Source organism: Glossina fuscipes, unplaced genomic scaffold (assembly GCF_014805625.2).
Source record: "Glossina fuscipes isolate IAEA_lab_2018 unplaced genomic scaffold, Yale_Gfus_2 28, whole genome shotgun sequence".
Lineage (NCBI taxonomy): Eukaryota > Metazoa > Arthropoda > Insecta > Diptera > Glossinidae > Glossina > Glossina fuscipes.
This window is the reverse complement of record NW_023998423.1, coordinates 12272689-12287587: the sequence shown is the minus strand read 5'-3', so window position 1 is coordinate 12287587 and position 14899 is coordinate 12272689. Positions and strand designations below refer to the sequence as shown.

The following is a 14899-nucleotide window of genomic DNA, read 5'->3' as shown; positions in this document are numbered from 1 at the left end:
GGTCAATCTGAACTGTGTTGGTATCACTTTATTTACTATCAGTGTGTGTGTACACATTGCAACAGCCATTTTCATACCTATTGCATCAGCCAATTTCATTAGGCATGCTCAACACTATGTGAAAATAACTTTCAGAGACATTTTGGAAAAACTAGAAAACGATGGAATAAGCCTGACTGAAGTATGGAAAAAGTTGCATAAACCACGCCACTGCAGCAATTACTCAAATAAAACAACACACTTTAAATTCGTGCTGGAAAGCGGTCTGGCCTGAATGTGTCATTAATAGAAATGTAACCGACAACACGTCCACTTTATCATTAGATATCATTGCGCTAACACATCAAATCTGCGGAGAAGGTTTTGACTCTTTCAGCGAAAATGATCTTATTGAAATGATTGAGGACGAAACCGTAAATGATAGTGACATTATCAATAACTTAACAGATCATGAAGACGGACAAGAAGAACCGGAATCTATTACAGCGGATAATATATATGGAGGGATAAAGCTTTGCAGCAAATTGGAAAAGCATTTTCTTAAAATAGATAACAATTCTCAAAAAAGTTTGAAATTCCAAAAAGAGCTTCGATTGTGTATATCTGGCTATCGCGACGTTTACAAACAGCTGACCAAACGACCGTCGTCGCAAAAACTTATCACCTACTACATGTTAACAAAAAATAAATCAACTATAGTATCTTCAAGTGACGAAAGCGATTACAAACCAGTTCATCGCAAAAATATGCGCGTTTTGAACTACGACGAGTAGTATTGAATTACGTACATTTTGAAAATTTCTCCTTGTTTAAAATTAGAAATTAAAATTTTTTTTAATGTTTCAATGTGTAATTTAATTATTTATTTTGTTTGGAAAGCAATTTCTTGCTATTTCGTGAAGCTTTGACATATTTTCTAAGTGAGACTTTTTTATGCGGTCCCTCTCTACCGCATAAAAAAAATTTTCTTTAATATGCTGTGAACAATTATTTCTTAGAGCTATTTATGAAGTTTTTGAATATTTTTTTTTGTGCGATTCTTTTTCTGCGGTTCCTATCTACCGCACAAAAACAGGTTGGACTGTATAGACATAGTAAAACGATTAACGGCATTTACTAATGGAACTATGTGATGGCCCTAACAATTGCCTTCACCAATTCATTTATTAAGCAAAAGTTTTTCATAGCCCTATATATCTCAATGTATTTTCATTATTTATTGTTAACTTATTCTGAGCGACCTTCTACTTTTTTTTACACCTCCGTTTATGATTTTCATAAACTAAGAAGCTTGTGTTAGTGCAAAATTGATATTGCAGGGTCTTATTATTGCCACTTTTGTTTCAGAGCAAGTTACTTGATACCAAGCGACTCAAATCTGGGCAAGCAAAACATAACAACTAATTTTACGACCGCTGATCCAAAAAAACATTAAAATAATTAATTAATCCAGTGTTAAGTAGTGTAATTAATACTACTATGGAAATTAGATGTAAGAAATGAGTGCTCCTTCATAATAAATTTCACTATTGGTTGTTTGATATCTTTTTTTTATACCCTGCGGCGTAGTCGCTAGGTGCAGCGTAGCCGCTACGTGCTGCGCAGTCGCTAGGTGAAGCTCTGCAGTTACGTGCGCCGTAGCCGCTAGGTGAAACACAGTCGCTGGCAGTCGCAGCGCAGCGGTTGAGTGCAGCGCAGTGGCTTCAACCACGCAGAAATCCGATAAGAAAGGAAAACACATGGGTCGTAATAAATCGATCGGTCATAATAAATCAAGTTTACCGATTACGTGTCTTTGCCAGGAGTTTGTCATTACAACACCGGTCGTAATAAATCACAATAGACCATATTTATCGATTACGTGAAGATTCGTCATTGCTATGGCAAGTTTGTTCCTATTTGGCTGCGTGCCGGTAAAATCACATACCCTAAAAACGTGATCTATCTCCTCACACAGGAGTCAATTATTCATTGAATACATGGCTCGTAAACCATCTAAGTGTGCATGAGTTTTTCCTATGACATCATGATTACGCCCATTTTCCGTTCAATGATCCCGTTAGTATGGAAAACTACTCGTTGTAAAATTAATTTTGCTACTTTGGAGTAGCTCCACTTTATATATATCAGTGTACATATTAGATTGAAGAAAAGGGAACCTATTATTTTTTCGGTAGAAGGCGGTAGTGATCGATATCTTGTAAAGTATCGATCAAACAATTCCAGATTTAGACCCAGATTTGCACTAAGATAATTCTTTTGCTCTTTTTTGTTTGGTCCATTCAGTTGTGAGCTACAGGCTGTTAAAAATGGAAGTCAATGAAGAGAAAATTCGGTACATTTTACAGTTTTTCTCTGGAAAATGTGAAAATGCAAGCCAGGCGGCTGAAATTGCAATGGTGTTTATGGTCCCGATACTGTAATAGCCAATTACATAAAATTTTGTTTTCGCCGATTCCATACAGATTTTTCTCATATTAAAGGTGCACCTCGCACAGGTGGGCCCGTTGTCGAAAATGTGGACCAAATCACAGAAACGATCCTACTTGAAAGACGTGTTAACAGTCATAGCATCGGGCAGGAGGTAAAGATCGACTATAAAACAATTTTATATCTTTCGCATAAAACTGGATTCAAAAAAAAGCTTGATGTTCGCGTGCCACATTAAATAACACAAAATTCATGGGGGAGCGCACTTCCATCTGAGAAGCCGTGGCGAAACGGATTGTGACTAGGGATGAAGAATGGGTCACATACGATAACATTGTGCGAAAACGGCATAGCAAACCAAAACTAACGGCCAACAAGATATTGCCGGAAAGAACCATTTGAAATCATATGGCCAAACACTAAACTCGAATATCTCGGACCGGAACTGGACCGGCGACTGGAAGCTACCGATTGAGCAGAAAAGGCCAGAAGAGGCGAGTGTTATGTTCCATCAGAACAACGCCGAGCCATACATGTCTACATTGACTTGCCAAAAACTTCGGGAGCTTGGTTGGGGTTTTGATGCATTCATCAAATACTCCAAACCTGGCACCAAGCGATTCCCATAGCTTTCTTGTATTTCAAAACTTTCTTAGTAATAAGAAATTGGCGCTCAAAGAAGAAGATTGTGAAATTACTAGAGTTTTTCGCCAAGTAGGGACCAAGACTTTTAAAAAAACTAGTAAAAAACAATGGGAACTTCGGAAATATACGACGTCCCTAACAATCACATCTGCCCAATATTGAGTGATCATTTTAGGTTCGATATCATCATGCAGGGCTTCAAATTAGTGCCTTTACCATAAGAAATACCTTTAAAGATGTAGAGAGTCGTTCCCTTTTGATCTACTTACATAAGGCTTACAAGTTTTTATTGGGTTTTTTTCAAGTTATCAGTAATTTCATCAATCGCAATTTTTTTCCATATAATGAATGACCAAGATAAGGCGCCATATGAACAGTAGTTGAAAAAGATCGATGCGAGCCATTTTCAATGTTGTTCATCCCAGCGTCAAAGCACGTCATTGTATCAAATTTCATTAAAATATCTTCAAATTAGCAACATAGGCAAGCTTAGATCAGTATCATAAAAGGTGGGGCTATCTTAAGCCCTTTTGGGTGGTACGTACGCCTTCGTAAACTTAATATACCCTATACCAGAAGGGAAGTAGGGCATAAATAAATTCTAGATTCGATAAACACGTTGACTCGAACACTTTCGCTTAAGCCTTATTGCATTCGGAACATGAAAGATATTTACTTCGCCATCGACATTTTTTTTCGACCGGCGTTCCGCTTTCTAGTTACAGAAGCAAATGAAGCTGTTGGAGCTAAATGCGGTGATTTGTACAAGTTTTAAAGCATAGATACGTATTTTCTTCGTAAGTAAATTGCATTTTTTGACTTTAGTGAAGAATGCTGCGACATAACCTCGAAACAAGCAAACGATGATAAAAAGAAAGCACTTATATTTGCAAGCAAACATTTGTAATTCGGAGGACCCTTAAAATTAGAGGAAAAAACAAGTAAGAACATCATTGTCGGGCAAGGCTGACCATCATATATTCTACCCATTGTCGAACACAATTCTTATTTTTGTATGAAATTACTATTATGCGTCAATTTTCATCAACACATATTAACACCTAGACTTTTCTGTTCTACAGAGGATCAGTTTTTGTGAGAATCTTTATTAGAATAGGATTCCAAAATTCGGCCAACCATCTGAGAATAAGCGTCCACACATTTGTTTACGTATATGTTCTCAATATAATCCGCCTGAGTGGCCGAGTAGGCAAGAGTCTCGACTAGCAAGTCAATGGTCGTGGGTTCGAATCTCTAAGTGCGGTAGAGTTTTTAATAAAAGCCGATAGCCTTAGATGCTAGTGCTTTTAAGAGTTTAGTCTTAGAATTTATTTCTCTGGCGAAATTAATAATAATAATAATAATAATAATAATATGTTCTCAATAATCTGTAAAAATGCCAACCATCTGAGAATAAGCATATATGTTTGTTTACATTTTTCAATAATTTTGCATGTATTTGTATAATCTAATGGCGCTTTAGAGAATATAAGTGTATTATCTAACCGCGCTTTAGAGAAAATAGCGTATATGTTTTCAAAAGAGATATCGTGTACCACAAGCGGTGTTAGATATAAAAATATTTCAACTTACTCAACAAAAAAACAATGGAAATCAGTTTTCAATTTGAAACAATTTATTTTGAGCAAAATTACATTTTATGAAATTTTTGTAATGCGTAAGAAATTCAGGTTGCTTTAGACAATTTACCGAAGATATATCCAAAATAAGAGATGAACGAGTCTAAAATATATAACGCTCTGGACCGAACAGCTTACCGGCCTCACTGTAGATGCCCGTGGAATCATTTATAGTTTTCTTAATTCGAACTTTTCATGAACATGTCTAAACGATCGGCTTCGTGTCTCGGGCAGGCAGAATAGTACGAAGAAAAAGCATATCAACATTAAAGCGGAAATTGCCCAAAATATTGCCGGAACTCCAATTAAATTTATAATATTTTTATATTGATTGGTTACCACAAAACTCGCCAGCCAATTGATGGTGCAGCATAGAGCGACTGTGAAACCTTTAACATCTTGTGAAAAGACTTCAGCCATTGTCAGCCAAGGTATTGGTCCCAAACCAAATGAAAACGCTCCGACATATGAGCAAAAGCAAAAGACCGGCATCCATGAAACATGACTGGCTGATTCGGCATCCCGTTCCAATATGAAGAAGTACAAACCAATGCCAAGAGCGATTATACTCATCAAGAATGACGATATTAATAGGGGAATTCGGCGACCAACAAGATCCATAAGATAAATTGCAATAAAAGTAGCAATAGACTGCACAATCCCCACCAATAGCATTGAATTTTTCGTAGACATTCCACCCTTAGATTTGTCAAATATGTCCATAGTGTAAAACATAACTGCGCTGATGCCACTAAACTGCTGAAATAGCATTAACAAAATTGTATAAAATAAAGCTAGACTTGTAGGAGGCTGTCGAATTGATTTACAGAAAGATGGATTTTCCTTCGATTGTTGAATAAATATTACAATTTCTACAAAATCATGTTTAAGGTCATAGCCTTCACCGCGCAGACTTTGCAAAGACATGTGTGCTTTTTCTATCTTATCTTTCATCATTAAGTAAACGGGCGATTCAGGCAAAACGATAAAAAATATTGATGAAACGCAGGGAACAATTGCACATGCGATAATTGTATAGAATACCGATAGATAAAATCCCGTAAGGAATGAGAATAAAATTCCGAGTACAACTGCCATTTGAAAGAAAGCTCCCAAGTAACCACGCAGAACAGTTTGCGCTATTTCCGTAGTATAGATGGGTATGATTATGGAAAATGCGCCTGAACCTACGCCCAAGATGAACCGTCCTGCATAGATTGTGGAAACATTTTCTGCAATGGCTAGACATATCCATCCAATTAACACGAACGGTAAGCATAGCAACATAGTCAATTTACGACCAATTATGTCAATAGTAAAACCGACAGGTAAACAAATTGCAGCGGCACCAAGCGTAAATATGGAAGCTAACCAAAGCATTTCATCAGCAGATACAACAAATTCATAGTCACCATCCATAAGTTTGTGCTGAATTGGACTCGTCCATCCAATAACAGTCCCAAGAATAAAACCACCTGTAGCCGCAAGAACACCAAAACCACATTGCACCACAAAGTGAAAACCCAACATTATAATTAAGAATTGCGCACAATATAAGTAAAAGAGAAAAAAAGAAAACTAAATGAGAAAATTGTAAAAATAGGAAAACAACTGATGTTTAAATTGTAGTTTTCTTCAATTTTTTGGACTCAAAGTAAACAAACAAGTTTATGAAACGCATAAATATATTTTTGAAAACAATTGAAGAAAGAAATCCAACTTTTATTTATCCATTGCTCACCTCATCACTTTGAGATGAATCACAATTTTTGTTTTCTTTCAATTTCCTCCAAAGCTTTTATCATTTTTTCATCTTGTTTTTCGCGATGCTCTCGTATGGCCTGTTTTAAGGCATCATGATGGCCCAGACTATCAGGCGGATATAACTCGCGCTTCTTTTTCGTGACCCATTCTTCGAAGTATCCAGGCTGATTAAATATATGGAACATGGCTACAGGAAAGGTCATATACATGCCCATTTTGAATACTTCCAATGTCCAATTACCCATTTCTGAACCAATCTGGTTTTGGTTTGTTGAGTAAAAATGGACTAAACCAATAGATATGTCCAGCCAATAATATTTGTTCAAAACTGTTCTGTCATAAATTAAGACGCATAAGAATTGAAGAAAAAACACTACCGAAACCCACAAACAGCTGATTTTTCATTAGAATAAACATAAAAACAAACCTTCTACTGTCAATGCAATGCACACAGGGTGGCGAGTTCACTCTACACAAATGGTGGAAAGAAATAGAGTGGTTTGCGTACAAGTAGATTAGCAGTGAAAGCCTCTGGCAGTAGCAGGTTTGAGTAAAGTATTCTAAAGATCCTACTATATATTATTGAAAATACAAAATAAGTCTCCGTATTTCCTTATAGAATTTCTTATTTATAGAATTTTTCGCTGAAGTTTGTTAAAGCACTTGCGAAACAAAAAAAGTAGAATTCTTCTGTACAAAATAAACTGAAGGCGCTGACACAATGGTGCGTTATTCCTATTTTCGGGTTAGGAGTTTCACTTTGCTGGCTATTCACAGAACTTTATGGAAATTAACAAATCACATGGTTTTGCATGTACGCACATAATAAATATCTTACACTTTTTTTCATATTAAGTGATTTGCGATTTTGAATTAACCTACGCATTATTTGTAAGAATAGAAAATAAACAAGAAATATACTCAACAAATTGTCTTATTAGAGAGTATTAAACAATAATTTCAAATCTTCAGAGAGTACAAAGTATATGTATTTTTGATCGGTGTGAAATTTCAACTTGATTTAGCCATGTGTGTCCGTCTGTGCGGTATGTGTTGTTGAAATATGAAACATGTGTTTTCACAACCATACCCTTATTTTGGCTATCGAAGACGATAGCGAGAATAATTTTAAATCAATTTCATTTTGACAATTAGTGCAGTTAGTAGTCGTAACGCAGTCATTGTGTTATGAGTTTAGCTTTAAGTATGAGATTTTTGTTTTGTTATCTCTTTCTCTCAATTTTGTTTTGTTTATTCTAGGTCTTTTTGGAATTGTAAAAGTTGTAGCTCTATTTCTTTCTCTCTCTCTTTCAGACACAATTAAAACAAACCAAAAAATTTTCCTCTTAGAGCAAAATTAGTTAATTTTGAATTTAAGAAATGCTGAGAATAATTGATCCCAAGCACTGCTAATTAGGCAGCTTAGATACGCGCGTACGGCAAACGTAAACTGACATAACTGACGTGGTCTAACGCTTTTAGCTACTTTTAAAGATTTTGCTTTTTAAAGATTTTAGTCACTGTATTCGAAAAATACTAAAAATTCGATTTTGTTGCAATACGAAGTCTTACTTTTCAATGGGAACTCTGATATAAAGTGGGATCTAAAATGGAGTCTTATGTAATCCAAAGTACCATTATGACCCAATTTTCATCATAAACCTTTAAAATCTTTCTTTTTACCATATAAGGGCGCATTTTTCGTGACGACCCTTACATATAGTAGTTGCCAAATATTAAACAATCCAAATTTGACACAGTTCATTTCTATGTCAGATTAATGTGAAGGACCTCGGATCATAATGAAATACAATATAAATTAACAGTGACTTGTCTTTCGTAGGAATTCTTATAGGAGGGGGGGTTAAAAACACTGCCGCCCTATTCAAATTTTCACATCAATTTAAAATGCTATCATTTAGCGCATTTTGTCGAGAAAAAAGTGGATATTGCAATTTTTTTCATATAAAGAGATTTTCAAAATAAATCATTATATGGGGAGAGATCGCAATCCTTTTTAATAGAATTGGGGGGAAAAATGCCCTATAAATTGTGAATTGTATATTAAGCACACCAGACGGACAGACAAATTGCAATCTATTCAGAAAATGATTCTCAATGCATAAAACTTGACTGAATTTTAAATCTTTCTGAGTGTTACTCATATCCGCACAAGCTTTATACAAGAAATATTATAACTGATGTAGGGTGCAAAAAGAAATGTAATCTAAAGAACCAATTTAACATTGCTGTGTTTAATGTACAAACCACTTTACCTTAATCTATGTATACTGTATAAAGTAATTTCCTTCTCCACCACTCGACAAAGTGTTTTATACTCTCCTTCAAAGCTCTGTTCTGTGTATGCGCTAAAAGGAATTTTAGCATACTGCAGATAAGGAAATTTATTATTGTAGATGCTTTTGTTTATACAAGTGTATACAAAAAAGTTATCTCCCTTCAACCTCTCGCCATAGGTTAGACACATCATATACACAAATTGGTCCAACATAAATCTCATTTGGAGAAAATGTAACAAGCACTCAGATGTATGATTGAAGAGAGCTTACGCTCTATACATTAAATCACGCAACCCTTACTTGCATTTTAACTATATATAATTGGAAAGGAAAACAGATTAGTATTTATCCACTTTCCGTACTGTACAGGTCAATACGGCGGTAGTAGTCATTTCGTGCCATTTCACGAATTCTCCAAAAAGAATACATATTAAAAGCAAATTTTTATATAGTGTTAAGATGCATGTTGCCTTAGGATTAAATACCTTCAGGGCTGTAACCAGAGCTTCCGGATATGTGAAATATTTGACGACCTTGCCTGAACCGCAAGAGCCGACTATTAGCACGGCCAGCATACCAGGACCGAAGTCCTTGGAATTAAAAAAAAAATTGAACACCATGCAACTGGCTGACATGGTAAACTTCTTCGTCGACTATGAATCTTCAACGGGAAATTATTTATGCGATGTGGATGGCAACGTCATGCTAGATGTGTATATGCAAATATCCTCGATACCATTAGGTTATAATCATCCCAGGCTGTTAAATGTTTTTAATAACGATAAGAATGTGAAAGCTTTAATTAATCGTCCTGCATTGGGTTTCTTTCCTGGTAAAGACTGGCCTGTAAGGCTGGAGAATATTCTTAAGCAAATAGCGCCCAAGGGCTTAAATAATATAACTACTATGATGTGCGGTTCATGTGCAAATGAGAACGCTTACAAAAATATATTTATTGCTTATGTGAGAAAGAAGCGAGGCGAGGAGGGTAATTTCACTGAGGAAGAAATGAATTCGTGTATGATGAATATGCCACCAGGTGCACCTAATCTAAGTTTACTTTCATTTCAAGGATCTTTTCATGGTCGCACAATGGGCGCTTTGGCAACAACGCATTCAAAGTATATACATAAAATCGATTTTCCTTCGTTAGATTGGCCCGTTGCTGCCTTTCCCAATTACAAATATCCCTTGGAAGAAAATGAACGTGGCAATAAAGAGGAGGACGAAAAGTGTTTAACTCAAGTCGAAGAACTTATTGAGGCATATAGTAAGAAAGATAGGCCTGTTGCTGGCATTATTGTAGAACCTATACAAAGCGAAGGCGGTGATAATCATGCATCTCCAGAATTTTTCCAACAGTTGCAATACATAACTAAGAAGTATGATATTTCCTTGCTAATAGACGAAGTTCAGACTGGCGGTGGTTGTACCGGTAAATTTTGGTGCTACGAACACTTTAATTTACCTTCGCCACCCGAAATAGTTACGTTTAGCAAGAAACTGCAATTAGGCGGATACTTTCACACTTCGGAGTATCGTCCTCGCGAAACTTTACGCATCTTTAACACTTGGATGGGTGATCCGGCAAAAATTCTTTTGCTTGAAGAAATCATTAATGTCATAAAAGAGGATCAACTACTCGAACAAGTTCAAAAATCGGGTAAGGTTCTAAAAACCGGTCTATTACAATTGGAAAAAGAATATCCGCATCTAGTAAATTCGACCCGGGGTCGCGGCACTTTCTTAGCCATCGATTTCGAGACACCGGAGTTACGTGATACTGTAATTGCTCAGCTAAGAAAATGGGGTGTTCATGCGGGCGGTTGTGGTAAACAAAGTCTTCGTTTCCGGCCGGCTCTAACTTTTAAGGAGAAACATGCCAACATCGTACTTGATCGTCTCCGCAAAGTTTTATATGAAACTTAAATTAATATAAAATATCTTTACCTTTACAAAAGAAAATAAGTAACTATTACAGAGGCACACGACATTTAGTAGTAATGCATGCACAATAGCTCAAACACACAAATATACCTACACATATGTTAAAGATATCCGCATAAGTGTATAGACGATTTCGTATCTGGAAAGCTTGCATTGTTAGTGAGACAATAAATATATATATATATATATATGTATATATATATTAATATAAAAATAACCTACATTTGACTAAATTCAATTCAATATACTTTCCATTTCTTCTTCCAACATTTCTTTGTTATTCTCCCCAGTTCTTTCTCTCTTTTTTTTTTTTTTTTTGTTTACATAAACTATACGTATTTCAGTTATTATTTAATTCAGTTTTATGGCACTTGTTGTTTAGTTCAATTTATGCAAATAAATTGAGTCGTTGATTGCATATCATTGAATGCATATGCGAAGATCTCAGCGCATATGGAAGTGAAAGCATTTTCATCGTTAGAATACTGTTATTATGAATAATAATAATAAAAGCTGCTGTCTTCATAAATCAAAAAGAGAAACGTTTTTTCAATCCGCACGCTTTGGGCAACTAATGCTATAACAACAAATTTATTAAATAGAAAGCTGCTCGCAACCTTCTGGTAGGGGATTAGAGTCGGTATACTAGAATCAGTTGAGCTTTTGTCGGGATTACATTTTTATGTTCAGTCCTTTTGCTCAATCAAGTTGCTTGTTAGTCTCTTTCTTATCTATGCAACACGATCCGGGTCTCTTTACAGCTAAGCCGAGCAAAGCGGTTATTGTAGTAGTTTCCAAATTGGACTGGTTCTACCCAAAATTGTTCGAAAAGCTGAGAAAGAGACCGAGTCAAATTTATCTAATGCTGTTGTGGTCTATACGCAACCTTATTACAATTCGCAAAGCAACTCGGATTTTTTTTACAACAAAACAAGTAGGAATGTTATAGTCGGGCAGCTTCGACTTTTACAAATCCTCCACCACTCCAGCTAGTGCGATTATTCGCATAAAAAGGGTTAATTTTTAATATTTTATGATGAAAATTAATTCATAGTAGCGTTTCAGATCAGATAGGTCTATTTTTTTGAACCTAGCATTTATAGGGCTTGTCATGCAAGCCGCTGCATGCGGGTTTTCATGAAAATAATGTGTATTTTTGGTGTATTATTATCAAACCGAGGGAATAGCTATAGTAGGCAAACTGGTCTAGTTGTTGGTCTAACAGTTGTCATCGCCCGTCTATAATGTTCTTACTTGTTTTTTATTTAATTACTATCATGAACAAATTTTAATCATAAAAAAATTGACAATTAGGCTTTTTCCTTAAATGCGATGGTATACCAAAAAAAAAAAAAAACCCACGTGGCCCAAATTCTGGAAAGTAGATTTCTATTATGAGCTAATTTTCACGATATTAGAAATTCGGCCTTTCTCCTATATAAAGCTTCCTCTTCCGTAGAAACTGTTATATGAGTAACACTATTATTTAGCCACTTTTGCCGAGAACCATTGTCAATAGCTTTCGTCATTAAGCCAAAATACATCTGTGTATCAAATTTCATCAGAATATCTCAAAAATTGCGACCTGAAGTAAAAATACATGGGCAGACATCACATGGACAGATGGACAAACAGGCTTAGATCGACTTAGAAAACGATTCTGAATCGATCTGTATAATAAAAAGTAGGTCGATGTGATTTCTTTTTCTGAGTGCTACATATGCCCACATTAACTTAATACAGCCTGTACCACAAGTAGCGTAAGGTATAATGAGAACAATGAGAAGCATACGCATGTATTGTTACAATTTATAAGATTAATACTTCAAATTATTTTTGTAGAAGCGTACAACGCAATATCTTACAGATCTTTGATTCTTTTATTATGTTACCAAATAGATAAATAAGAGAAATTTTGCAAATTTTGAGCATACATTTTTAAGGCCATTTTAATTACTTTCGTACTGATACTTTAGAACGAATTTGTGTTAACATTTGCTACTTAGTAAAAGTTACTATTTTTTCAGGTATTGTAACCGTATCAAGTTCATTGTCGCACCTGGCGTCTATGCTTTTAGTTTCTGGGCATGAAGTTTGTTTTGCGTTTTGCGAAGATTTAATTTCGTTTACAATAAAAAAAAATACTATATATATGCGTATATATATATGCATCTACAAATACATTTCGAAAAGACAACTATTAGCAAAATATTTTGCAATTATTTTATATGTCTTTGTGACTATGGATAATTAAGATTCGTTGCTAACCGAATATAACTTTCTTACTTGTTTTGCAATTTTTGTACTCTGCTTTACGCTCTGAACTACCGTTGTTACTTTTAATCTTGTTCTCAGCTCATCAAACTCTGTTGTTTGTCTAATTTCACCCCACTCTCTTACATTCAATTTTTTTTAGCACGTTCAATGCTAATCGGAATAATTTAATCACTGGAAAAGTGTGCCAGCACTTTTGTTTGTCTTGTCGACAGTTAGCGCTCCTATATTGCCGCTAACCTAATTAAGGCAATTTTTATACGCATTGTTAAAGAGAGCAACGCCTCAGAAGAGATCGTAAAACTCAGAGTTGAAAACTGTATTCCTCTCTCTGTCATACGCTTTTCGAGTAACTAAAGAATAAGAGTTTACATTTATAGCCTTGGTTGATAGTCATGAGAATGAAGGGTTGTGCGCACAGAGAGCCTTCCTTGAGAATTTGTAATTAAGAAGCTATTGAAAGTCTAAAGTTTGACATGAGCATTTACTGGGAGCAACGATAACTTTGGTAGAAAAATCTATTTGATTGACATTAACTCACGACATTTATGGTTTGTCATTCTTATTTGTTGCATCTTGATTTAAGATGATAAGGCCTTAGACAATATTTCCACCTATATTGGTTAGCCTATTTATCCAGGACTTTTACTGAACTTACCGAGTCCATAAATCCGTACAAATTTTCATCGACATTGTCTGCGTAATTATGTGAAGACGTCTTCACTCACCGCAAAGTCTTTTGTATGCTAAGTGTTAAGAATGAATTTTCCGAACTTTCCGAACTTTCCGAATTGATCGAAATTTATCGAAAATATTTCATATATCGGTACAAATATTCAAATCAACAGTGTCTGCGTAATTATTTGAAGACGTCTTCACTCACCGCAAAGTTTTTTATATGTTAAGCCATAAGAATGATAAACATTTTGAATTTCAACCATTGATGGGAAACTACAGCAAATTTAACTTTATCGGAAAGCACAAAGAATTGCACAATAAACATTGAGTTGTTTTATTAAATGTTTTAATAAAATTAAATATGCTTTAAAGTAAACGGTACGAAAAACAACGTCTGCAGTTCATTTCCCTACTTTTTTCTTTCTTCCGTATTCTTTGATCAAGCAACAGTTCAATGAGCTAACAATACATCATATCGTTTACATTTTGCTAATACACCTTGACAAAATCCATATGCTCTCATCTACGTTGCACTCGGGCTGTTCATCCCGAAGATATTCAATAACATATCGAGACATTTGACTACAAAGTAATGAGTTCGCCTACATCATTGGACAATTGATCTTTACTTCTATGAATATTCCATATTATTGATCGCACACTACAAAACCATCGATCTGAACGATACTACAACAAAGTAAGTATTGGCTAAAGGTTTCGTTCACCAAGCTTGACATAATTCGATAGTTTACTGTTTTTTTATTTTTATCTTTTGAGCTTGGTTGGCGAGCAAAAGGCAGCATTGCCACGGTAACCCGGAGATCGCTTCCGCGATCTGGTAGCCTTTGCAAAAGGCATATTGAAGCCCTTTGTCGAGACATACATATCTTTTGAATCAGTCTTCTAAAGCGTCTTAAACAAAACGAAAACGAACGAAAAAAGCATTTTCTAAAGGGAGTTCCTTTCCTTTTTTTCGCAAACATGAAATGTGGAAAAATACTATTATTAACAATTGTGGAAACAATCCGTAACGCGACTACAAGATCCGTTATACCCGCCCGTGTCGTTAGCGCTTCAGTTTTAAGATTCATATAAACCCGGGCACTTTCTGTGATTCAGAGATTCGTGTGCTGCGCTGGCGGATTTTATAAATCTTTGTTCTTGCCGTCCTTCTGCGGACTGTGTTCAATGACGAACCGATTTTTTCGGTGACCATTGCGA

At 35.4% G+C, this 14899-nt stretch overlaps 3 protein-coding genes across 5 annotated transcripts; 1 reads left to right on the top strand and 2 right to left on the bottom strand.

Annotated features, from left to right (window-relative positions):
• Positions 1–4714: 4714 nt before the first annotated feature.
• Positions 4715–6321, bottom strand: LOC119636232 (facilitated trehalose transporter Tret1). Its single transcript, XM_038031488.1, has one exon. It carries the CDS (start codon positions 6243–6245, stop codon positions 4884–4886), a length of 1362 nt encoding a protein of 453 aa, XP_037887416.1. The 5' UTR covers positions 6246–6321; the 3' UTR covers positions 4715–4883.
• On the bottom strand, positions 5387–6818 carry LOC119636233 (protein PET100 homolog, mitochondrial). 3 transcript variants are annotated; one of them, XM_038031491.1, is made up of 2 exons: positions 6457–6818; positions 5387–5471 (listed from the first exon to the last, which is right to left on the bottom strand). In XM_038031491.1, the coding sequence occupies exon 1, from the start codon at positions 6722–6724 to the stop codon at positions 6476–6478; it is 249 nt and encodes an 82-aa protein (XP_037887419.1). In that variant the 5' UTR covers positions 6725–6818; the 3' UTR covers positions 5387–5471; positions 6457–6475. The 3 variants fall into 3 exon arrangements, with proteins under 3 accessions (XP_037887419.1, XP_037887418.1, XP_037887417.1); XM_038031490.1 differs by having other exon boundaries at positions 5392–5474; XM_038031489.1 differs by lacking the exon at positions 5387–5471 and adding an exon at positions 6099–6190.
• A 2309-nt stretch (positions 6819–9127) lies between these two features.
• On the top strand, positions 9128–10939 carry LOC119636231 (4-aminobutyrate aminotransferase, mitochondrial-like). Its single transcript, XM_038031487.1, has one exon. The coding sequence runs from the start codon at positions 9239–9241 to the stop codon at positions 10706–10708; it is 1470 nt and encodes a 489-aa protein (XP_037887415.1). The 5' UTR covers positions 9128–9238; the 3' UTR covers positions 10709–10939.
• Positions 10940–14899: the final 3960 nt, after the last annotated feature.

Coding starts and splice junctions, on each gene's coding strand:
- LOC119636233 (XM_038031491.1), bottom strand. CDS start 6,724: ATGGGTAATTGGACATTGGAAGTATTCAAAATGGGCATGTATATGACC.
- LOC119636231 (XM_038031487.1), top strand. CDS start 9,239: ATGCATGTTGCCTTAGGATTAAATACCTTCAGGGCTGTAACCAGAGCT.
- LOC119636232 (XM_038031488.1), bottom strand. CDS start 6,245: ATGTTGGGTTTTCACTTTGTGGTGCAATGTGGTTTTGGTGTTCTTGCG.